General features: G+C 46.5%; 1 protein-coding gene across 2 annotated transcripts in view; it reads right to left on the bottom strand.

Moving 5' to 3' along the window:
• PPP6R1 (protein phosphatase 6 regulatory subunit 1) overlaps nt 1-26,028 on the bottom strand; it is a 329,328-nt gene that overhangs the window by 180,699 nt on the left and 122,601 nt on the right. For both annotated transcript variants that reach the window (XM_063942823.1, XM_063942824.1), the window contains exons 7-11: nt 23,845-23,958; nt 19,800-19,968; nt 17,728-17,880; nt 17,365-17,499; nt 16,263-16,327 (exon numbers count right to left, since the gene is read on the bottom strand). In XM_063942823.1, coding sequence (XP_063798893.1) covers nt 16,263-16,327; nt 17,365-17,499; nt 17,728-17,880; nt 19,800-19,968; nt 23,845-23,958 — 636 coding nt within the window. The remainder of the gene's footprint in view (nt 1-16,262; nt 16,328-17,364; nt 17,500-17,727; nt 17,881-19,799; nt 19,969-23,844; nt 23,959-26,028) is intronic.

Raw genomic sequence — 26,028 nt, 5'->3', positions numbered from 1 at the left:
ATATACCACCTAACCGTGGTTTTTTTTTCATTCTTTATACCGTCGTCATAGTGTCATACTAGTTGTTACGAGTATACTACTATCTCTTTATCAACCAGTGTACAGTGCGGTAGTTCACGGCTGTGGCTACCTCTGTGTCGGCAGTCGGCAGGCAGTCCGTCCATCCATAATTGTATTATTATTATAATATATACCACCTAACCGTGGTTTTTTTTTCATTCTTTATACCGTCGTCATAGTGTCATACTAGTTGTTACGAGTATACTACTATCTCTTTATCAACCAGTGTACAGTGCGGTAGTTCACGGCTGTGGCTACCTCTGTGTCGGCAGTCGGCAGGCAGTCCGTCCATCCATAATTGTATTATTATTATTATATATACCACCTAACCGTGGTTTTTTTTTCATTCTTTATACCGTCGTCATAGTGTCATACTAGTTGTTACGAGTATACTACTATCTCTTTATCAACCAGCGTACAGTGCGGTAGTTCACGGCTGTGGCTACCTCTGTGTCGGCAGTCGGCAGGCAGTCCGTCCATCCATAATTGTATTATTATTATAATATATACCACCTAACCGTGGTTTTTTTTTCATTCTTTATACCGTCGTCATAGTGTCATACTAGTTGTTACGAGTATACTACTATCTCTTTATCAACCAGTGTACAGTGCGGTAGTTCACGGCTGTGGCTACCTCTGTGTCGGCAGTCGGCAGGCAGTCCGTCCATCCATAATTGTATTATTATTATAATATATACCACCTAACCGTGGTTTTTTTTTCATTCTTTATACCGTCGTCATAGTGTCATACTAGTTGTTACGAGTATACTACTATCTCTTTATCAACCAGTGTACAGTGCGGTAGTTCACGGCTGTGGCTACCTCTGTGTCGGAACTCGGCAGGCAGTCCGTCCATCCATAATTGTATTATATACCACCTAACCGTGGTTTTTTTATACCACCTAACCGTGGCAGTCCGTCCATAATTGTATACTAGTATCCAATCCATCCATCTCCATTGTTTACCTGAGGTGCCTTTTAGTTCTGCCTATAAAATATGGAGAACAAAAAAGTTGAGGTTCCAAAATTAGGGAAAGATCAAGATCCACTTCCACCTCGTGCTGAAGCTGCTGCCACTAGTCATGGCCGAGACGATGAAATGCCAGCAACGTCGTCTGCCAAGGCCGATGCCCAATGTCATAGTACAGAGCATGTCAAATCCAAAACACCAAATATCAGAAAAAAAAGGACTCCAAAACCTAAAATAAAATTGTCGGAGGAGAAGCGTAAACTTGCCAATATGCCATTTACCACACGGAGTGGCAAGGAACGGCTGAGGCCCTGGCCTATGTTCATGGCTAGTGGTTCAGCTTCACATGAGGATGGAAGCACTCAGCCTCTCGCTAGAAAAATGAAAAGACTCAAGCTGGCAAAAGCAGCACAGCAAAGAACTGTGCATTCTTCGAAATCCCAAATCCGAATTCCGAGCCCACCCGCTGGCGGTGATGCAGGGCAGTCTGGAGCGACTGCTGATGCTGACATCTGGTCCGGACTGAAGGACCTGACAACCATTACGGACATGTCGTCTACTGTCACTGCATATGATTCTCTCACCATTGATAGAATGGTGGAGGATTATATGAGTGACCGCATCCAAGTAGGCACGTCACACAGTCCGTACTTATACTGGCAGGAAAAAGAGGCAATTTGGAGGCCCTTGCACAAACTGGCTTTATTCTACCTAAGTTGCCCTCCCACAAGTGTGTACTCCGAAAGAGTGTTTAGTGCCGCCGCTCACCTTGTCAGCAATCGGCGTACGAGGTTACATCCAGAAAATGTGGAGAAGATGATGTTCATTAAAATGAATTATAATCAATTCCTCCGCGGAGACATTGACCAGCAGCAATTGCCTCCACAAAGTACACAGGGAGCTGACATGGTGGATTCCAGTGGGGACGAATTGATAATCTGTGAGGAGGGGGATGTACACGGTGATATATCGGAGGATGATGATGAGGTGGACATCTTGCCTCTGTAGAGCCAGTTTGTGCAAGGAGAGATTAATTGCTTCTTTTTTGGTGGGGGTCCAAACCAACCCGTCATTTCAGTCACAGTCGTGTGGCAGACCCTGTCACTGAAATGATGGGTTGGTTAAAGTGTGCATGTCCTGTTTTGTTTATACAACATAAGGGTGGGTGGGAAGGGCCCAAGGACAATTCCATCTTGCACCTCTTTTTTCTTTTATTTTTCTTTGCGTCATGTGCTGTTTGGGGAGGGTTTTTTGGAAGGGACATCCTGCGTGACACTGCAGTGCCACTCCTAGATGGGCCCGGTGTTTGTGTCGGCCACTAGGGTCGCTTATCTTTCTCACACAGTCAGCTACCTCATTGCGCCTCTTTTTTTCTTTGCGTCATGTGCTGTTTGGGGAGGGTTTTTTGGAAGGGACATCCTGCGTGACACTGCAGTGCCACTCCTAGATGGGCCCGGTGTTTGTGTCGGCCACTAGGGTCGCTTATCTTTCTCACACAGTCAGCTATCTCATTGCGCCTCTTTTTTTCTTTGCGTCATGTGCTGTTTGGGGAGGGTTTTTTGGAAGGGACATCCTGCGTGACACTGCAGTGCCACTCCTAGATGGGCCAGGTGTTTGTGTCGGCCACTAGGGTCGCTAATCTTACTCACACAGCTACCTCATTGCGCCTCTTTTTTTCTTTGCGTCATGTGCTGTTTGGGGAGGGTTTTTTGGAAGGGACATCCTGCGTGACACTGCAGTGCCACTCCTAGATGGGCCCGGTGTTTGTGTCGGCCACTAGGGTCGCTTATCTTTCTCACACAGTCAGCTACCTCATTGCGCCTCTTTTTTTCTTTGCGTCATGTGCTGTTTGGGGAGGGTTTTTTGGAAGGGACATCCTGCGTGACACTGCAGTGCCACTCCTAGATGGGCCCGGTGTTTGTGTCGGCCACTAGGGTCGCTAATCTTACTCACACAGCTACCTCATTGCGCCTCTTTTTTTCTTTGCGTCATGTGCTGTTTGGGGAGGGTTTTTTGGAAGGGACATCCTGCGTGACACTGCAGTGCCACTCCTAGATGGGCCCGGTGTTTGTGTCGGCCACTAGGGTCGCTGAGCTTAGTCATCCAGCGACCTCGGTGCAAATTTTAGGACTAAAAATAATATTGTGAGGTGTAAGGTGTTCAGAATAGACTGAAAATGAGTGTTAATTATGGTTATTGAGGTTAATAATACTATGGGATCAAAATGACCCCCAAATTCAATGTTTTAAGATGTTTTTTAGGGTTTTTTGAAAAAACCACCCGAATCCAAAACACACCCGAATCCGACAAAAAAAATTCGGTGAGGTTTTGCCAAAACGCGGTCGAACCCAAAACACGGCCGCGGAACCGAACCCAAAACCAAAACACAAAACCCGAAAAATTTCAGGCGCTCATCTCTAGTTTTAAACCAATGTGATTTGAGGAATCCCAGAACTACGTTGAGATCCCACAGTGCCACTGGAGGCACAAAAGGGGGTTGTATATGCAATACTCCCTTGACAAACTTCTGGACTTCAGGAACTGAAGCCAATTCTTTCTGGAAGAAAATCGACAGGGCCGAAATTTGAACCTTAATGGACCCCAATTTGCGGCCCATAGACACTCCTGTTTGCAGGAAATGCAGGAAACGACCGAGTTGAAATTTCTTTGTGGGTCCATCCTGGCCTCACACCACGCAACATATTTTCGCCACATGTGGTGATAATGTTGTGCGGTCACCTCCTTTCTGGCTTTGACCAGGGTAGGAATGACCTCTTCCGGAATGCCTTTTTCCCTTAGGATCCGGCGTTCCACCGCCATGCCGACAAACGCAGCTGCGGTAAGTCTTGGAACAGACATGGTACTTGCTGAAGCAAATCCCTTCTTAGCAGCAGAGGCCATAAGACCTCTGTAAGCATCTCTTGAAGTTCCGGGTACCAAGTCCTTCTTGGCCAATCCGGAGCCATGAGTATAGTTCTTACTCCTCTACGTCTTATAATTCTCAGCACCTTAGGTATGAGAAGCAGAGGAGGGAACACATACACCGACTGGTACACCCACGGTGTTACCAGAACGTCCAGAACTATTGCCTGAGGGTCTCTTGACCTGGCGCAATACCTGTCCCGTTTTTTGTTCAGACGGGACGCCATCATGTCCACCTTTGGTATTTCCCAACGGTTTACAATCATGTGGAAAAAACTTCCCGATGAAGTTTCCACTCTCCCGGGTGGAGGTCGTGCCTGCTGAGGAAGTCTGCTTCCCAGTTTCCATTCCCGGGATGAAACACTGCTGACAGTGCTATCACATGATTTTCCGCCCAGCGAAAAGTCCTTGCAGTTTTTGCCATTGCCCTCCTGCTTCTTGTGTCGCCCTGTCTGTTTACGTGGGCGACTGCCGTGATGTTTTTCCCACTGGATCAATACCGGCTGACCTTGAAGCAGAGGTCTTGCTAAGCTTAGAGCATTATAATTTTACCCTTAGCTCCAGTATATTTATGTGGAGAAAAGTCTCCAGACTTGATCACACTCCCTGGAAATTTTTTCCTTGTGTGACTGCTCCCCAGCCTCTCGGGCTGGGCTCCGTGGTCACCAGCATCCAATCCTGAATGCCGAATCTGCGGCCCTCTAGAAGATGAGCACTCTATAACCACCACAGGAGAGACACCCTTGTCCTTGGATATAGGGTTATCCGCTGATGCATCTGAAGATGCGATCCGGACCATTTGTCCAGCAGATCCCACTGAAAAGTTCTTGCGTGAAATCTGCCGAATGGAATTGCTTCGTAGGAAGCCACCATTTTTACCAGGACCCTTGTGCAATGATGCACTGTTTTTAGGAGGTTCCTGACTAGCTCGGATAACTCCCTGGCTTTCTCTTCCGGGAGAAACACCTTTTTCTGGACTGTGTCCAGAATCATCCCTAGGCACAGCAGACGTGTCGTCGGGATCAGCTGCGATTTTGGAATATTTAGAATCCACCCGTGCTGTTAAAGCAGTATCCGAGATAGTGCTACTCCGACCTCCAACTGTTCCCTGGACTATGCCCTTATCAGGAGATCGTCCAAGTAAGGGATAATTAAGACGCCTTTTCTTCGAAGAAGAATCATCATTTCGGCCATTACCTTGGTAAAGACCCGGGGTGCCGTGGACAATCCAAACGGCAGCGTCTGAAACTGATAGTGACAGTTCTGCACCACGAACCTGAGGTACCCTTAGTGAGAAGGGCAAATTTGGGACATAGAGGTAAGCATCCCTGATGTCCCGGGACACTATATAGTCCCCTTCTTCCTGGTTCGTTATCACTGCTCTGAGTGACTCCATCTTGATTTGAACCTTTGTAAGTGTTCAAAAATTTTTTAGAATAAGTCTCACCTAGCCTTCTGGCTTCAGTACCACAATATAGTGTGGAATAATACCCCTTTTCTTGTAGTAGGAGAGGTAATTTAATTATCACCTGCTGGGAATACAGCTTGTGAATTTTTTCCCATACTGCCTCCTTGTCGGAGGGAGACCTTGGTAAAGCAGACTTCAGGAGCCTGCGAAGGGGAAACGTCTCGACATTCCAATCTGTACCCCTGGGATACTACTTGTAGGATCCAGGGGTCCTGTACGGTCTCAGCGCCATGCTGAGAACTTGTCAGAAGCGGTGGAACGCTTCTGTTCCTGGGAATGGGCTGCCTGCTGCAGTCTTCTTCCCTTTCCTCTATCCCTGGGCAGATATGATCTTATAGGGACGAAAGGACTGAGGCTGAAAAGACGGTGTCTTTTTCTGCAGAGATGTGACTTAGGGTAAAAACGGTGGATTTTCCAGCAGTTGCCGTGGCCACCAGGTCCGATGGACCGACCCCAAATAACTCCTCTTCCTTTATACGGCAATACACCTTTGTGCCGTTTGGAATCTGCATCACCTGACCACTGTCGTGTCCATAACATCTTCTGGCAGATATGGACATCGCATTTACTCTTGATGCCAGAGTGCAAATATCCCTCTGTGCATCTCGCATATATAGAAATGCATCCTTTAAATGCTCTATAGTCAATAAAATACTGTCCCTGTCAAGGGTATCAATATTTTTAGTCAGGGAATCCGACCAAGCCACCCCAGCTCTGCACATCCAGGCTGAGGCGATCGCTGGTCGCAGTATAACACCAGTATGTGTGTATATACTTTTTATGATATTTTCCAGCCTCCTGTCAGCTGGTCCTTGAGGACGGCCCTATCTATAGACGGTACCGCCACTTGTTTTGATAAGCGTGTGAGCGCCTTAGCCACCCTAAGGGGTGTTTCCCAACGCGCCCTAACTTCTGGCGGGAAAGGGTATACCGCCCCTAATTTTCTATCGGGGGGAACCCACGCATCATCACACACTTTATTTAATTTATCTGATTCAGGAAAAACTACGGTAGTTTTTTCACATCCCACATAATACCCTCTTTTGTGGTACTTGTAGTATCAGAAATATGTAACACCTCCTTCATTGCCTTTAACGTGTGGCCCTAATAAGGAATACGTTTGTTTATTCACCGTCGACACTGGATTCAGTGTCCCTGTCTCTGTCTGTGTCTGTGTCGACCGACTAAAGTAAACGGGCGTTTTAAAACCCCTGACGGTGTTTTTGAGACGTCTGGACCGGTACTAATTGTTTGTCGGCCGTCTCATGTCGTCAACCGACCTTGCAGCGTGTTGACATTATCACGTAATTCCCTAAATAAGCCATCCATTCCGGTGTCGACTCCCTAGAGAGTGACATCACCATTACAGGCAATTGCTCCGCCTCCTCACCAACATCGTCCTCATACATGTCGACACACACGTACCGACACACAGCACACACACAGGGAATGCTCTGATAGAGGACAGGACCCACTAGCCCTTTGGAGAGACAGAGGGAGAGTTTGCCAGCACACACCAAAAACGCTATAATTATATAGGGACAACCTTATATAAGTGTTTTCCCTTATAGCATCTTTATTATATATTTCTAACGCCAAATTAGTGCCCCCCCTCTCTGTTTTAACCCCGTTTCTGTAGTGCAGTGCAGGGGAGAGCCTGGGAGCCTTCCCTCCAGCCTTTCTGTGAGGGAAAATGGCGCTGTGTGCTGAGGAGATAGGCCCCGCCCCTTTTTCGGCGGCCTCGTCTCCCGCTCTTAACGGATTCTGGCAGGGGTTAAATATCTCCATATAGCCTCCGGAGGCTATATGTGAGGTATTTTTAGCCAAAATAGGTTTTCATTTGCCTCCCAGGGCGCCCCCCTCCCAGCGCCCTGCACCCTCAGTGACTGCCGTGTGAAGTGTGCTGAGAGGAAAATGGCGCACAGCTGCAGTGCTGTGCGCTACCTTTAGAAGACTGAGGAGTCTTCTGCCGCCGATTCTGGACCTCTTCTTACTTCAGCATCTGCAAGGGGGCCGGCGGCAAGGCTCCGGTGACCATCCAGGCTGTACCTGTGATCGTCCCTCTGGAGCTGATGTCCAGTAGCCAAGAAGCCAATCCATCCTGCACGCAGGCGAGTTCACTTCTTCTCCCCTAAGTCCCTCGTTGCAGTGATCCTGTTGCCAGCAGGACTCACTGTAAAATAAAAAACCTAAGCTAAACTTTTCTAAGCAGTTCTTTAGGAGAGCCACCTAGATTGCACCCTTCTCGGCCGGGCACAAAAATCTAACTGAGGCTTGGAGGAGGGTCATAGGGGGAGGAGCCAGTACACACCACCTGATCGTAAAGCTTTACTTTTTGTGCCCTGTCTCCTGCGGAGCCGCTATTCCCCATGGTCCTTTCAGGAACCCCAGCATCCACTAGGACGATAGAGAAATATGTATATATATATATATATATATATATATATATATATATATAGGGATAACCTTATATAAGTGTTTTTTCCCTTATAGCTGCTGTATTGTTATACTGCGCCTAATTAGTGCCCCCCTCTCTTTTTTAACCCCTTTCTGTAGTGTAGTAACGGCAGGTGAGAGCCAGGGAGCTTCCCTCCAACGGAGCTGTGAGAGAAAATGGCGCCAGTGTGCTGAGGAGATAGGCTCCGCCCCCTTCTCGGCGGCCTTTTCTCCCGCTTTTCTGTGGAATCTGGCAGGGGTTAAAATTCATCCATATAGCCCTGGGGGCTATATGTGATGTATTTTCGCCAGCCAAGGTGTTTTTATTGCTGCTCAGGGCGCCCCCCCCCTAGCGCCCTGCACCCTCAGTGACCGAAGTGTGCTGAGGAGCAATGGCGCACAGCTGCAGTGCTGTGCGCTACCTTGGTGAAGACAGGATGTCTTCTGCCGCCGATTTTTCCGGACCTCTTCTTGCTTCTGGCTCTGTAAGGGGGCCGGCGGCGCGGCTCTGGGACCGAGCTCCGAGGCTGGGCCTGTGTTCGGTCCCTCTGGAGCTAATGGTGTCCAGTAGCCTAAGAAGCCCAATCCACTCTGCACGCAGGTGAGTTCGCTTCTTCTCCCCTTAGTCCCTCGATGCAGTGAGCCTGTTGCCAGCAGGTCTCACTGAAAATAAAAAACCTAAAACTAAACTTTCACTAAGAAGCTCAGGAGAGCCCCTAGTGTGCACCCTTCTCGGCCGGGCACAAAAATCTAACTGAGGCTTGGAGGAGGGTCATAGGGGGAGGAGCCAGTGCACACCAGGTAGTCTTAAAGCTTTACTTTTGTGCCCAGTCTCCTGCGGAGCCGCTATTCCCCATGGTCCTTACGGAGTTCCCAGCATCCACTAGGACGTCAGAGAAATTATGATTGCCTGGCAAGAAGATTTCCCTCTGGAAACACTGCTGATGTACAGATGTGTCCTCAAACACTGGGCCTAATTCAGACCTGATCGCAGCAGCAAAATTTTTGTCTAATGGGCAAAACCATGTGCACTGCAGGTGGGGGGGGGGGGGGGGGGGGGCAGATGTAACATGTGCAGAGAGCGTTAGATTTGGGTGGGGTGTGTTCAACCTGAAATCTAAATTGTACAGTAAAAATAAAGCAGCCATTATTTACCCTGCACAGAAACCAAATAAACCACCCAAATGCACTGCACATGGTTTTGCCCATTAGAGAAAAATGTTGCTGCTGCGATCAGGTCTGAATTAGGTCCACTGTTGTTCAAATCGTAGCAAACAGCCCCAATTGGTGCAGCGCAGCTTTCCTCGCTCAAAATGTGCATCTTACTCGCATAAATAAAACAAAGTGTGACAGACTACATCGCTAGCATGCGCTGATCAATGAGAAGGGTCATCTGTATATAGGTTGAGACGCAAAAAGGGCAGGAAAGCTCTACTTAACGTGGATTTCTGTTTGAGCTTTCTGAGGTACGAACAGAAATCTGTGTGATGTGCAACCTGCAGGCTTATTGTGGGCTGCAATTGAATAGCCCTCGGCTACTGTTACAAGCCTGCAGTAATATAGCAAGGCTCACTGAATCTGGCCCATGGCCCGAGGTGATTTTAAACAATATTTTTAATAATTTTGTGCAGGAAACAAAGGTTGTGTACATACACAATTCATTTAGGTTTCATATACACCATATACAGATAGGGGTTAATACTATTTGCTGCAATGTTCTCTCTCCCACAAGTAACTTAGGCTATGTGCTCCACTTACAGTACAGCCAGATTCACAGATTTTTGTTCAAAGCCTCATAGGGCAGTACAAAAAACAAGATTTTACTCACCGGTAAATCTATTTCTCGTAGTCTGTAGTGGATGCTGGGGACTCCGTAAGGACCATGGGGAATAGACGGGCTCCGCAGGAGACTGGGCACTCTAAAGAAAGATTTGGTACTACCTGGTGTGCACTGGCTCCTCCCTCTATGCCCCTCCTCCAGACCTCAGTTAAAGAAACTGTGCCCGGAAGAGCTGACATTACAAGGAAAGGATTTTGGAATCCAGGGTAAGACTCATACCAGCCACACCAATCACACCGTATAACTCGTGATAAACTTACCCAGTTAACAGTATGAACAACAAACAAGCATCACTCAACCGATGCCACATAACATAACCCTTTAGTAAGAAATAACTATATACACGTATTGCAGAAAGTCCGCACTTGGGACGGGCGCCCAGCATCCACTACGGACTACGAGAAATAGATTTACCGGTGAGTAAAATCTTATTTTCTCTAACGTCCTAGTGGATGCTGGGGACTCCGTAAGGACCATGGGGATTATACCAAAGCTCCCAAACGGGCGGGAGAGTGCGGATGACTCTGCAGCACCGAATAGGCAAACTCAAGGTCCTCCTCAGCCAGGGTATCAAACTTGTAGAACTTTGCAAATGTGTTTGAACCAGACCAAGTAGCAGCTCGGCAAAGCTGTAATGCCAAGACCCCTCGGGCAGCCGCCCAAGAAGAGCCCACCTTTCTCGTGGAATGGGCTTTCACTGATTTTGGATGCGGCAACCCAGCCGCAGAATGAGCCTGCTGAATCGTGCCACAGATCCAGCGAGCAATAGTTTGCTTTGAAGCAGGAGCACCCAGCTTGTTGGATGTATACAGGACAAACAACGAGTCAGTCTTCCTGACTCCAGCCGTTCTGGTCACATAAATCTTCAAAGCCCGGACTACGTCAAGCAACTTGGAATCCTCCAAGTCACCAGTAGCCGCAGGCACCACAATAGGTTGGTTCAAATGAAAGGATGACCCCACCTTTGGCAGAAATTGCGGATGAGTCCGCAATTCTGCCCTATCCATATGGAAAACCAGATAGGGGCTTTTACATGACAAAGTCGCCAATTCTGACACACGCCTAGCCGAAGCTAAGGCCAACAGCATGACCACTTTCCACGTGAGATACTTTAGCTCCACGGTCTTAAGTGGCTCACACCAGTGGGATTTCAGGAAACTCAACACCACGTTAAGATCCCAAGGTGCCACTGGTGGCACAAAAGGGGGGTGAATATGCAGCACTCCCTCAACAAACGTCTGAACCTCAGGCAGTGAAGCCAGTTCTTTTTGGAAGAAAATGGATAGGGCCAAAATCTGGACCTTTATGGACCCTAATTTCAGGCCCATGGTCACTCCTGACTGTAGGAAGTGCAGGAATCGACCCAGCTGGAATTCCTCAGTAGGGGCGTTCCTGGCCTCACACCAAGCAACATATTTTCGCCATATACGGTGATAATGCTTTGCTGTCACATCCTTCCTAGCCTTTATCAGCGTAGGAATAACTTCATCCGGAATGCCTTTATCCGCTAGGATCCGGCGTTCAACCGCCATGCCGTCAAACGCAGCCGCGGTAAGTCTTGGAACAGACAGGGCCCTTGTTGTAACAGGTCCTGTCTGAGAGGCAGAGGCCACGGGTCCTCTGAGCATTTCTTGCAATTCCGGGTACCAAGTCCTTCTTGGCCAATCCGGAACAATGAGTATTGTTCTCACTCCTCTTTTTCTTACAATTCTCAGCACCTTTGGTATGAGAGGAAGAGGAGGAAACACATAGACCGACTGGAACACCCACGGTGTTACTAGTGCGTCCACAGCTATCGCCTGAGGGACCCTTGACCTGGCGCAATATCTTTTTAGCTTTTTGTTGAGACGGGACGCCATCATGTCCACCTGTGGCAGTTCCCATCGATTTGCAATCTGCGTGAAGACTTCTTGATGAAGTCCCCACTCTCCCGGGTGGAGGTCGTGCCTGCTGAGGAAGTCTGCTTCCCAGTTGTCCACTCCCGGAATGAACACTGCTGACAGTGCTAGTACGTGATTCTCCACCCAACGAAGAATCCTGGTGGCTTCTGCCATTGCCACCCTGCTTCTTGTGCCGCCCTGGCGGTTTACATGGGCCACTACCGTGATGTTGTCTGACTGAATCAGCACTGGTTGGTTTCGAAGCAGAGGCTCCGCTTGACTCAGGGCGTTGTATACGGCCCTTAGTTCCAGGATATTGATGTGCAGACAAGTCTCCTGACTTGACCACAGCCCCTGGAAGTTTCTTCCTTGAGTGACTGCCCCCCATCCTCAGAGGCTTGCATCCGTGGTCACCAGGACCCAGTCCTGAATGTCGAACCTGCGGCCCTCGAGGAGGTGAGCACTTTGCAGCCACCACAGAAGAGACACCCTGGCCCTGGGGGACAGGGTGATCAGCCGATGCATCTGAAGATGCGATCCGGACCACTTGTCCAACAGATCCCACTGAAAGATCCTCGCATGGAACCTGCCGAAGGGAATGGCTTCGTATGACGCCACCATCTTTCCCAGGACTCGCGTGCAGTGATGCACCGATACCTGTTTTGGTTTTAGGAGGCCTCTGACCAGAGTCACGAGCTCCTGAGCCTTCTCCTCCGGGAGAAACACCTTTTTCTGGTTTGTGTCCAGAATCATGCCCAGGAAGGGCAGACGCGTCGTAGGAATCAGCTGTGACTTTGGAATATTCAGAATCCAGCCGTGCTGTTCCAACACTTCCTGAGAGAGTGCAACGCTGATCAGCAACCGCTCCCTGGACCTCGCCTTTATGAGGAGATCGTCCAAGTATGGGATAATCGTAACCCCTTGCTTCCGAAGGAGCACCATCATTTCCGCCATCACCTTGGTAAATATTCTCGGTTCCGTGGACAGGCCAAACGGCAACGTCTGGAATTGGTAATGACAGTCCTGTACCACAAACCTGAGGTACTCCTGATGAGGTGGATAAATGGGGACATGCAAGTACGCATCCTTGATGTCCAGAGACACCATAAAATCCCCCTCTTCCAGGCTTGCAATGACCGCTCTGAGCGATTCCATTTTGAACTTGAATCTTTTCAGATAAATGTTCAGGGATTTTAAATTCCATATGGGTCTGACCGAACCGTCCGGTTCCGGTACCACAAACATTGTGGAATAGTATCCTCTTCCTTGTTGAAGGAGGGGAACCTTTACCACCACCTGCTGGAGATATAACTTGTGAATTGACGCTAACACTACTTCCCTTTCTATGGGGGAAGCTGGCAGGGCCGATTTGAGGTAACGGTGAGGGGGCATCACTTCGAATTCCAGCTTGTATCCCTGAGACACAATCTGTATACCCCAGGGATCCACCTGTGAGCGAACCCACTGGTGGCTGAAATTTCGGAGACGCGCCCCCACCGCTCCTGGCTCCTGTGGAGCCCCAGCGTCATGCGGTGGATTTAGTGGAAGCCGGGGAGGACTTCTGTTCCTGGGAACTAGCTGTGTTGTGCAGCTTCTTTCCGCTACCCCTGCCTCTGGCCAGAAAGGACGCACCTCTGACCTTCTTGCTTCTCTGTGATCGAAAGGACTGCATTTGGTAATACGGTGCTTTCTTAGGCTGTGAGGGAATATATGGCAAAAAGTTTGACTTCCCAGCCGTAGCTGTGGAAACTAGGTCCGAGAGACCGTCCCCAAACAATTCCTCACCCTTGTAAGGTAACACCTCCATGTGCTTTTTGGAGTCGGCATCACCTGTCCATTGCAGAGTCCACAGGACCCTTCTGGCAGAAATTGACATTGCATTTATTCTAGAGCCCAGTAGGCAAATGTCCCTCTGGGCATCCCTCATATATAGGACAGCGTCTTTTATATGCCCCAGGGTCAGTAAAATGGTATCCTTGTCTAAGATAACCATTTCCTCAGACAGATTATCCGTCCATGCTGCTACAGCACTACACATCCAGGCCGACGCAATAGCCGGCCTCAGTATAGTACCTGAGTGTGCATAAACGGACTTCAGGATACTTTCCTGCTTCCTATCTGCAGGATCCTTTAGGGCGGCCGTATCCTGTGACGGCAGGGCCACCTTTTTAGATAAGCGTGTCAGAGCTTTATCTACCCTAGGGGAGGATTCCCAGCGCATCCTGTCCGTTGGCGGGAAAGGGTACGCCATAAGTAACCTTTTGGAAATCAGCACTTTCTTATCGGGGGAATCCCATGCTTTTTCACATAATTCATTTAACTCATGTGAAGGGGGAAAAGTCACCTCTTGCTTTTTCTCCCCATACATATATACCCTTTTGTCAGGGACAGGGTTTTCCTCCGGTATGTGCAATACATCCTTCACTGCTATAATCATGTATCGGATGGCTTTAGTCATTTTAGGCTGCAACTTTGCCTCATTGTCATCGACACTGGAGTCAGAATCCGTGTCGACATCTGTGTCAACCAACTGGGATAGTGGGCGCTTTTGAGACCCTGACGGCCTCTGAGCTGCAGAATCAGACACGGGTTGAGACCCTGACTGATTATCCAACCTTTTATGCAAGGAGCTTACATTATCATTTAACACCTTCCACATATCCATCCAATCAGGTGTCGGCGCCGACACCACAGTCACTTGCACTTGTTCTGCCTCCACGTAACCGTCCTAGTCAAACATGTCGACACAAACGTACCGACACACCGCACACACACAGGGAATGCTCTAATTGAGGACAGGACCCCACAAGGCCTTTTGGGGAGACAGAGAGAGAGTATGCCAGCACACACCCCAGCGCTATATAACCCAGGGATTACACAGTAACTTAGTGTTTACCCAGTAGCTGCTGTTTATGATAATTTTGCGCCTAAATTTATGTGCCCCCCCTCTCTTTTTACCCTTTTTCTACCTTGATACTGCAGGGGAGAGCCTGAGGAGCTTCCTCTCAGCGGAGCTGTGAAGAGAAAATGGCGCTGGTTAGTGCTGAGGAAGAAGGCCCCGCCCCCTCAGCGGCGGGCTTCAGTCCCGGGTCTGTGTAATAAAATGGCGGGGGCTCGTACATATATACAGTGCCCAGCTGTATATATGTGTCTTTTTGCCAAGAGGTATCTTAATTGCTGCCCAGGGCGCCCCCCCCTGCGCCCTGCACCCTACAGTGACCGGAGTGTGTGGGTAGTGTGGGCGCAATGGCGCACAGCTGCAGTGCTGTGCGCTACCTCATGTGAAGACAGGAGTCTTCTGCCGCCGATTTCGATGTCTTCTTGCTTCTGCCGGCTTCTGACTTCTGGCTCTGCGAGGGGGACGGCGGCGCGACTCCGGGAACGGACGACAAGGTCAGGTCCTGTGTTCGATCCCTCTGGAGCTAATGGTGTCCAGTAGCCTAAGAAGCGCAACCTAGCCGCAGTTAGTAGGTTTGCTTCTCTCCTCAGTCCCACGTAGCAGAGAGTCTGTTGCCAGCAGAAGCTCTCTGAAAATAAAAAAACCTAACTAAAATACTTTCTTATTAGCAAGCTCAGGAGAGCTCACTAAAAGCACCCAGCTCTGGCCGGGCACAGATTCTAACTGAGGTCTGGAGGAGGGGCATAGAGGGAGGAGCCAGTGCACACCAGGTAGTACTAAATCTTTCTTTAGAGTGCCTAGTCTCCTGCGGAGCCCGTCTATTCCCCATGGTCCTTACGGAGTCCCCAGCATCCACTAGGACGTTAGAGAAATATAAAAATCTGGGGCGAGACAGGGCTGTTGGGGTGAAGATCCACTGTCGGCGCTTGTACTCTTGCACATTGTTGCAACGCCAACTCATCACAAGTTAATTGGATTAACCCCATAGCTTGAAAGTCATTTTATACAATATTTTTAATACTTTTAGACACTAAACAAAGTTTGTGCACATTGAACCATCAGAAAGCAAAGGTCTCACTGTCTCAGTCAGCGCACAAACAATTTTAGATATCTGAATATTTTGGATATTGCATTTTCAGATATGGGAAACGCAACCTGTATCTGTGTACTGCAGAGTCTGAATCTGTATACAAAGTGCTACAATGCAGCGACTGCTGCTTTTTCTCATGCTAAGTTCCGCTGTGCTTCATCTGCGACTATGTACGTGCGTAAAACTAAGTCATAGGCAGTTAAAGTCACAGTCTAGCGTCTCTAGTACACAGAGTGGTGTTTAGCTGCCTCTGTGATGTGAATAAGATGCATACATTAGAGAACAGTACGGTACACTATCATCTCTGAGAGTCTCTGTGTCGCCGGGCACCTCGCGCTGTGTGGCGTATCGACACCAAGTATATGAGGACACATCTGTACATCATATTTTCTCACCCATGTGACCCATTCAGCGTTGTCTTATTCACCTGCTGGATTGGTCACATGCTGAAATGTTTGTGTTTTTACATTGATTGGAGCGCTTTATTTGTGCTGCGGTACCTTGTTGTTATTATAACTGGTACAAATTGGGCAGCCTTTGTTTAACGGTTTGAGCTGCAAATCAGCAGAAGACACTTAATCTCTAGACTAACGTAAGAGGATCCGGAGGTAACCCAACCAAGTGTACAAGGGAGACTAAAAATGTCCCAATTAAGAATATGAAACAATGGTTTTTAATTCTCAAGATTAACACTTACTGTTCTCGCTCATTATCTTCCCATGCTGAAAGTATCCTCTGCACCAGGTGGCATTTCTGTAAAATCTGACATTGATAGATACCAGTAAATTATTCCATTCCAGAGATTACTAGATAATGAAGCCTTCACACCAAAACGTTTTCAATGTCATGTGGAAATTCCTTACATATGTGTTGGATACGGCACACCGGCTGTCAGGATCTTGATAACCATAATACTGGCAGCGTGCACAGCGATTCCCCTCGCGAGCTCGCCACGCTTCGCTCGCCATGGGTTCTATTCTCCCTCGGGTGGTGGCGTGGACCTACCAACCGAGTGGAAATACCAAGGGGGGGCGGTCGGTATTCTGACTACCAGCATTTTACAGGGTGTCGGGATTCCGGTGTCGGGATCCTGAACGTTAGGATCCAGACAGCCAGTATATTAAATACATCCAACTCCATAAACAAAAAACCACACCATAAAACCGCTCACCAAATCCCAGAATCCTGTGAAATCTCATTTACACCAGAGTCAGAGGCGCACGCAAACTGCGCGAATGCAGATGTTCACGTAGCTGAGTGATTGTTTGCTGCTGCGCATGCGCAAACAATTGAGAAAACCCATACGGCACCAGCGTTACCCTCATGTACACACAAAGGTGTTATTAGGATTCACTGAGACGGTACCAGAAACCAGACAGCAATGCGATGGGCATTCCTTGGTGGTGACCTGAAGTGAATGCAAAAAAGTCAACATGTATGGGGGAAGGGTGAAGAGTGCGTCAGTGGCTGCTTCCACAGAGGCCACATCCAGACAGAGAAACTGGTGTGACTGATGGTGGCATGTTAATAACCACCAGCAGAATTACAGGGTGTTCGGACATAGAAATAGGGCGTCTCTGGGCATGCACATTCAGGAGCACGCGACTACACAAGGGGAAATCTGATACCAGCATTTGCATATTATCGCTCCCGCAACTCTGTCAACTGACAAAGTGCAGACACAGCAGCAGCGTCCACCTCTGAATCAGGTCCTAAATGATTTGCCTATGGACATGCTCCTTTCCCATAACATTGCTTATCCCCCACACAAGTCAAGGTACTTAAACCATTATTCTTACATATTTGACAAGCATATTCTCCTGCAGATCGCTCTCATTGGCTTCTTCAACGGACGTTGAATTTAAAACTGTATTGATGCAAACCTCCACTTGGGAATGCAAGAAGTTGTTGTACATGTACTTGAAATACAGATTCTGAAAGAAGGAACATATATAGGGGTATCAATAAGTAGACATAGTTCACTTAGACATACAATTACAAAATAAATGTAGATACATACTGTAAATATACTTATAGAAACATACACATTGTACATATACACTCCCACAAAGACCTATACACACACACACATCTTATTGCATGTCCTAATGCACTACTATCATTTCCTTGTAGAGTTAGCTTTTATACTGAAAATAACTTACCAGCATGGTGTTGATTGAATCTAGATCAATTAGTTCCTGGTTTAAAGCTATATTGTTTGTGTTAATTGCGCTAGCAAGCAATTTCACCACATGGAGACGAGTATTCCCTAATGGTGGATCAAGAACCCCCCACGTCGTCTGCAAGCTTTCTTTCTACAAAAATAAACAGAACACAATCTTAAAACAAATGGTGGGGTTTCATGGGGAATTGTTGCGGTAACATCATGTAGTTATCCTGTCTGGATTACTTTTAGAAGTAAGAGTAGAGTTTTTCCCAAGAGTCTATCATCAGTAAGTCGACTAGCTAAAACAGAGATAGGGAACATTTGGCCCTCCAGCTGTTGTTGAACTACACATCCCAGCATACCCTGCAACAGTTTTAGCATGGCCAAATAGCAAATCTGTACCAAGGCATGCTGGTATGTGTAGTTCAACAACAGCCTCAGGGGTGGGGGCCAAAGGTTCTCCACCCCTGAGCTAAAAGAACACAATAAAACATAAAACACAATGGAACATTTAACACAAGCACTTTCCCCACTGGCAGACACAATCGTTACTCCGCTACCTTATTTATCAACTGTTCGCCACACCTTCTGGACTGTAAGCGCATTTGTACAGGCCCATCTTTACCTTCTGTTTCACGCTACTGCACGTAATGTTTGGGTCACGCACACTTCTATGTACAGTGTAATAAGTCAGTACATCATAAATAAAGGCTATGAATAAAAATTATAACTTTACCAATAAGGTAATATAATTTACGGTAAACAGATTTGTTTGCAAACATTACCAATAATCTTGCTATATTATGATTATTGTATTAATCCTACATAGTCTAAAAAGAAAATGTATTAGGTATAGTGTGTAGGCAAAAGTAAGTAGATCTGTTTGATCAGCTTAGGTATTTGCACCGATTTACTGTAGTTATCAATATTCGATTTAGCAGTAGTAAAATGTTACAAAGAAGATGTACACATTTATTACACACTTTACGCCAGTAAACTTAAACTGGAAACCAGGTTGTTGCTTTAAATTTAGTGGTGAACTCATGAAGTCTTACCGGTTCAATAAGGCTTGAACCTATCACATAACTCCCTATGTTACTAAAAGACAAATATATATTTGGAAATGTGTCATTCACATTTTCCAATTGTTACTTATTTTAAAAGTTCATATATATTTTAGGTACGTACAGAAAGGCATTTGTCTCTCCATTCCGGAAACTGCCATTCCTCTAGAAGACCAGAGTATAAGGGACTTCAGAAACTACTAGACTAAATAATCCTCACGTCTACTGCAAACTTCTTATCTCTGGATGTAAAGTTAAATTACCCATACGTCTATTGCTTGAATATGCCTAAACTATGTTCAGATCCAAAATGATCCCTATTAAGTGCATTACTAGATGAAGGAGGGGTACAGGAGTAAAACTACTCTACACAGTGTGGTTTTTTTTGAAAAATAGGAAATACTCACTAACACCACTTCTCTTATTAAGTGGCAAAGGGTCTCCTGAGGCAGAGGGAAACAAAGTCCCTTGAATAAAAAATAGTAAAATAAATAAAGTAATATGTAAACTGAACTGGAGCTCAGTCAGTTGTGACCGACTCCCTCGACACCAATTCAAAACGGAGAGATGATGGGGGATAGAGGGGGAGGAGCCTGTTTTACTTTTAGATTATTTAAAGTGCCAGCTCCCTGTAAGCCACCACCAAAACCCCAGTGTCTTGACTTAGTGCCAGTGTCCCTCCAGGGGCTGACAAAAAAAATTACCCTTTTCTCAAATATTAAAGAAAGTAAAGTAACAGCACACACATTTATGTAAGTTTCTTCTCCCAACAAACATATCCATAATTCTAAATAAAGGATACATTTTCCTGAAAAGGAAGTTCCTTGCGGAACATTGATTTAAACTGGCCAAGAGTAAAGATATTTGCATAGGAGAACATACTCTTTTAGAGCTTGGTTTCCACAAAGCATAATGGTTCAAATATTTTAATACAGAACTAAAAAGTGCAAAGATAAATAAATGAATGAATCAATAAAAATGAATGGGAACAATGCAATTGTACCTTAGGTGGATCAATGAGGAGTTGATGGAATTCTTTTAAATGCTCCTTGATGGCCAACAGTGTGCCTACACTGGCTTGGGTACTGGACATTGCATCTATACCAGGAGGATTGAGCTCCAGCTGACCCTCCAAGTTACAGTAGAACCCACTCAGTCCACCCAGCTCAGCCCTGAACAAAAATACCAAAAAATGACACCGGTCACTTCAAGTATACAAAATGTGCAAGATTGGCAGCATTGGTTTATAAACTATTCATATAATTATATAAGTTTGTTAACATGTTAATAAATACACATACAAGTTATACAGATCAGCCAAACTTTCTGCAAGCATCCTTTCAAGGTAGATTAGTAGTACAAGACAAACACTTCGGGTGTATTCAATAGCTGTCGGAAGCTGCCGTTTTGTCGGAAAGACGGCAGATTCCGACTGATTAAAGGTCGGAAGGTGTTCCGACCTATTCATTAGCAGGCCGTTTTTTCCGACAAGTCAGAATGCACTCGGAGCCGCCGATCTGCATGTATTGTCGGAAGCGTGGCCAAACCAGACACGTTTTTGCCCCATTTCCGACAATGTCAATAAGACTTTTAAAAAAGTCAGATTGACACTGTCGCCGCCTCCTCCATACACCCTGCCGTGTTGATGATCTCTCTCTTCATTCCGGGACCCGGCTTGGTGACACCGCTCCCACCTGTACCCGTCACAGGCTGCTGCCTTATATACAGACATGCTGCCAGGCTAGCGCCTACCACCCGCTGCACACAGGGAGTGCGGGCGTCGCACTGCAGGTGACTCCCATAACTGGTGCCTGCGGCGGAGGGAGGGGTGTGACCTGGGGGGTCCCCCCGCTACCCGCTGCTGTAACCTGCGTGACGCACCCCCGGGAACACGAGCTACTGCTCCGCCCTCACCCAAGATGCCTGAGATAGGGGGCACCAGTCACAGCCATATGTCTCTCATCATGTTGTTGTCGCTTCTAGCAAGTGTGACCAGTGCCCCCTATCCCAGGATGAGGGGCAGCTGCTCCGGGCCCAGGGAGGAAGAGCCGGTCAGGGCAGCGCACGGCGCCGAGGTCAGCAGCAACAGCAGGGAAGATAAGGACACCCGGCCAGCGGGGAAGGGAGCAGCAGCGGGGAGGATGAGGATGCCCAGCCAGCACTGGGATCAGGGCGAGCAGCAGCAGCGGCCAAATCCGACAGACAGTCGGATTTGGCAGTTTATTGAACAGGATCCGACAATGCTTGTCGGAAAGGTTCCAACATTTATTGAATATACCCCTTTGCATTATTGAAAAAAATAATAATAATTTGGTCTCTAAATCAAAAAGATTCTGATGTTCTTAAATACCATATCTAAAAACATCTATTTTTGTAGCCTTAAATTGATAACCATCACAAAGTACCAGCTTTCTTTTTAAAACCAAATAATTTTAGATTTTCAAAACTATTTCTAAGGAGTATGTTCTATTCCTTGCTTGCATAGCTACATGTGAAGACTGCCAATTCCTCTACATACATTATCAGCCTTAGGGGGGCAAATCAATCATGGATGAACAGCATAGAAGTGCCAGGTAGCGGAACTCACCCCAAAGCTGCTCTTTATTGTGGGTGTGACACGATCACGCCTAATTGCAATGAGATTTTAGAGTCTCACTGCAGAGGGTTTATTTACTAAAGTGCACATTTTCAGAAGTGGAGATGTTGCCAATACAGGTTGAGTATCCCTTATCCAAAATGCTTGGGACCAGAGGTATTTTGGATATGGGATTTTTCCGTATTTTGGAATAATTGCATACCATAATGAGATATCATGGTGATGGGACCTAAATCTAAGCACAGAATGCATTTATGTTACATATACACCTTATACACACAGCCTGAAGGTAATTTTAGCCAATATTTTTTATAACTTTGTGCATTAAACAAAGTGTGTCTACATTCACACAATTCATTTATATTTCATATACACCTTATACACACAGCCTGAAGGTCATTTAATACAATATTTTTAATAACTGTGTATTAAACAAAGTTTGTGTACATTGAGCCATCAAAAACAAAGGTTTCACTCTCTCACTCAAAAAAGTCCGTATTTCGGAATATTTCGTATTTCGGAACATTTGGATATGGGATACTCATCCTGTACCAACCAATCAGATTCTGCTTATTTAGCTAGCACCTTCAAGAAGAGAACAGCTACAATCTGGTCGCTATGGCCACCATCTCCCCTTCTGAAACCCCCACGTTAGTAAATATACCCCCAGGTCTGCTAATTACAGTACATTATGCAGCTGGTAACTGTAAAAAGACCAAACCAACGAACTTCTATGAAATTAAATAGAAAGCTATTTAAAATGACCATGACATTTAATATAAAATGATATGCAAGGAACAAAAATGTAAAACTACTTTATGTATAGCATGGTACTGTACTGTTCTCTATACACAGGCAATCCTAAGGAAGGAAGGTGTGTGTGGGTATTATTGGTGCTCAGAAACCAGGCAAATTATGATTATAAGCAGTTATACTGGAGTTTCCGATACCACACAAGCACTGCACTCTGGCAGCATTTTATATCATCATTTTCATCTAGCCTAGGACACAGAATTATTCATAGACTCTATGGAAACAGAGAGGTGAAGATAAAGACAGTGGAGAGAATGGGACACAGAGTGATGGGTTTCCATAGTGTAACACAAAAGATATGGGGATATAACTAGTTAAGGGGGGTAATCACGGAGCGATTCCTGCTTAAAATCTAAGCAATCTGACTAGATTGCTTAGATTTTAAGCAGTGATCACTCCGTGTGTACCCCTCACAGCGATAGCGAAGCGCAGCCCCGCGCATCGCTATCGCTGGTGCTAGTTTGGTCTGCATGCAGGCCAATCTAGCAAGTCGCTCACTTCACCCGCTGGGTGAAATGAGCGCCCCCCCCCCCCCCCCCCCCGTCTCACCCCACACGCTCAGCACACATCGCGCTGTGCTGAGCGGGGGCAGAGATGTGTGCTGAGCGAAACGCTCAGCACACATCTCTCCCCAAATCGGCCCATGAATACGGCCCTTTACTGTTCTTAGAAAGCAGATTAGTGTTCCTGGAAATATACAGAGCCTTACCCTTTTATCCTGCACACCACTCGGATTTCTAATGGCTTTCCCCTCTCAGTATACATAGCCTATTTGCCTATTACTCATTGTCTGCTCTCTGCACCATCACCAACCAATTACAAGTCTGCCTTTACTCTGATAACCCAGGAGTTGGTAAACAAAAAAGAAAGACAGAAGGAGACCATTCCAAGCAAAGCATGCTGGACAATGCAGACTTGTGCATGCAGTCTGATCCCAAATTCCAGTGACACGCCACCTTCCAATATCCCATCCCCAAGAAGGGAAATTTAAAAACAAAATTAGCTAGATTTTTAAAAAAGAAATTGATTCAGACATTAAAAAAACTTAAGACGACTACACTAATAAACATGAAAATAGGGTTTATTTGGAGATTGCTTTAAAAAAGGTTTGACTTTTTTTCCTTCTTGGAATCAATATTTTTTTCCACTCCTAATTGCACATGATCTGCAGTCATAAGACAATGGGGGAGATGTATCTCCTTCTACAGAGGACAGGTGGAGTATATAGCCCCTAGCAATCAGATGCTACCTATCATTTTATAATTTGCACTTGAAAAATAGTAGCTAGAAGCTGGTTAGTTAATATAGTCAACACCTTCACTTGCCCATCAGAAGTTTTTATAAATCACCGTCAAAGCTGATTAACAAACCTTTAATACAGGAGTTACAGCATGTGCAGCATTTTGAGGAAGGCTAAAACACTGATGGAAATGAAAAGGAAAAAAAAACTTTGTGGCTTGGAAGAGAGATTATGAGATACAGTAAGATCATTATTTTAAGACGAGTAGACACACATGGATTAGGAGAGTGTGAAATGAAGAACAGGCATAGAAAGTACATCTATAACTGCTCTTGCAATCAGAAATTGTCATTTCTAAGTCAGATCTATACATTACTCTGATAATAGCAGAGGACCTACCTGAGTCTTCGTGGCTCAAGTAAGGTCAGAAGCACTTGGATACCATTAACAATCACAGACTCGTTATGTTCTCCATTAAACATGTTACCCAGAAGCAGCTCAATCGTCTCCTGTCTGTTCAGAGAAAAAATACGATATTAATTACCCGACAGTAAATCCTTTTCTCGTAGTCCGTAGGGGATACTGGGGAAGACACTTTAGTATGGTGGGGTATAGATGGAGTCCAAAGGAGCCTAGGCACTTTAAATAAAATTTAGTGCGTGTGTGTGTGTGTGTTGGTTCCTCCCCTCTATGCCCCCTCCCACAGCCCAGTTTAGAAAACTGTGTCACCGAAGGAGACGGAACATACAATGAGAGGAGGAAAGTATAAACGAACCAACAGGTAAAGAGACAAAACAAGGATCCAACTGCAACAACCATAAATTGGGATGAACATCACCAGCACACTGACACACAGAACAGTCACAACTAAACATAAGTAGGAGGACAGCAAGGTGACCCAAACAGTTTCAGACCGAAACCAACCACATAATGCAGGAAACAAACAAATGAACAAAGCACAGAGGTGGGCGCCCAGTATCCCCTACGTACTATGAGAAAATTATTTATCGTCAGGTAATTAAAATCCTATTTTCTCTTACGTCCTAGGGGATACTGGGGAAGGTACTTTAGTACGGTGGGGACGTCCCAAAGCTCCCAGAGAGGGTGGAAACGTGCTGAGACGCCTGCAAGACCAAACGTCCATACTGAGTATTGTCAAATGCCAGGGTATCAAACCGATAAAACCTCACAAAGGTGTTTGTACCGGACCAGGTAGCAGCACGACATAACTGCAAAGCCTAAACACCCCGGGCAGACGACCACGAGGAGCCCACTGGTCAAGTGGGCAGTAATAGATTGAGGCCTAAGCAAATGAGCCGAAGAATTAGCGTGCTGAATAGTCAGTTTGATCCAGCGAGCAACAGTCTGCTTAGAAGCAAGACAGCCAATCTTACTGACATCGTAGAGGACAAAGAGATTCCGATTTTCAGAAGCGACCGGTCCTCTTGACATAGATCTTCAATGTACGGACAACATCCAAGGACTTAGACAGGGGCGAGTCCTTAGGAAGGACAGGAACCACAATCCGTTCCTTGATGTGAAAAGCCGACACAACCTTGGGCAAGAACTGTTGACGAGTTCTGACTTTTGCACAACAAGGCCCCTAATTCCGAGACTCTTCTAGCCAAGGCTAAGGCCAACAGCGTTACTGTTTTCCAAGTAAGAAACCTCACTTCTACCGACTTGGTTCAAACCAAGAAGACTGTATAAAATCCAATACCAAGGACAGATCCCAAGGAGCCATAGGTGGTACAAAAGGTGGCTGAAGATGGAGCACACCCTTCAGGAACGTCTGAACCTCCGGAAGGACAGCAAGCTGCTTCTGAAAGAAAACAGATAAGGCCGAAATCTGAACCTTCAGAGAGCCTAGACGTAACCCCATGTCCACGCCAGCCTGCAGAAACCGTAAAAAATGGCCAAGCTTGAATTCCATAGGTGAAAACATCCAACCCTCACACCACGAAACATATAGTTTCCAAATGCGATGGTAATGGCGTGACTCGACAGCCTTCCTGGCCTGGATCATAGTAGGAATGACAGTGTCAGGGATGCCTTTCCTAGCTAAAACCTCCCTTTCAACTTCCACGCCGTTAAACGCAGCCACTGTAAGTCGGGATAGACAAATGGCCCTTGCTGAAGAATTTCTTCTCGGAGCGGTAGAGGTCAAGGCTCTTCCATCAACAGGGAGAGGAGATCCGCATACCAGGTCCTGCGAGGCCAGTCCGGGGAAATGAGAATTGCCTGAACTCTCTCCTTCACCCGTCGTAATACCCTGGATAACAGCGGGAATGGAGGGAACAGATATACCAGCTGGTAATCCCATTTGTAGTCAGAGCATCCACCACTACTGCTTGCGGATCTCGAGTCCTGGAACAATAACATTGAAGTTTTTTGTTGATCCGCGACGCCATGAGGTCTACTTCCGGACAGCACCACCGGCACACTACCTGTGGAAAAACTAGGGGATAAAGACCCCACTCTCCTGGATGGAGATCGTGCCTGCTTATGAAGTCTGCTTCCCAGTTGTCCACCCCCGGTATGAATATGGCCGACACGGCTCTTGCATGCTTTTCCACCCAGAGA

The sequence above is a fragment of the Pseudophryne corroboree genome, chromosome 10 (genome assembly GCF_028390025.1).
Source record: "Pseudophryne corroboree isolate aPseCor3 chromosome 10, aPseCor3.hap2, whole genome shotgun sequence".
Lineage (NCBI taxonomy): Eukaryota > Metazoa > Chordata > Amphibia > Anura > Myobatrachidae > Pseudophryne > Pseudophryne corroboree.
This window is presented reverse-complemented; position numbering and strand designations above follow the sequence as displayed.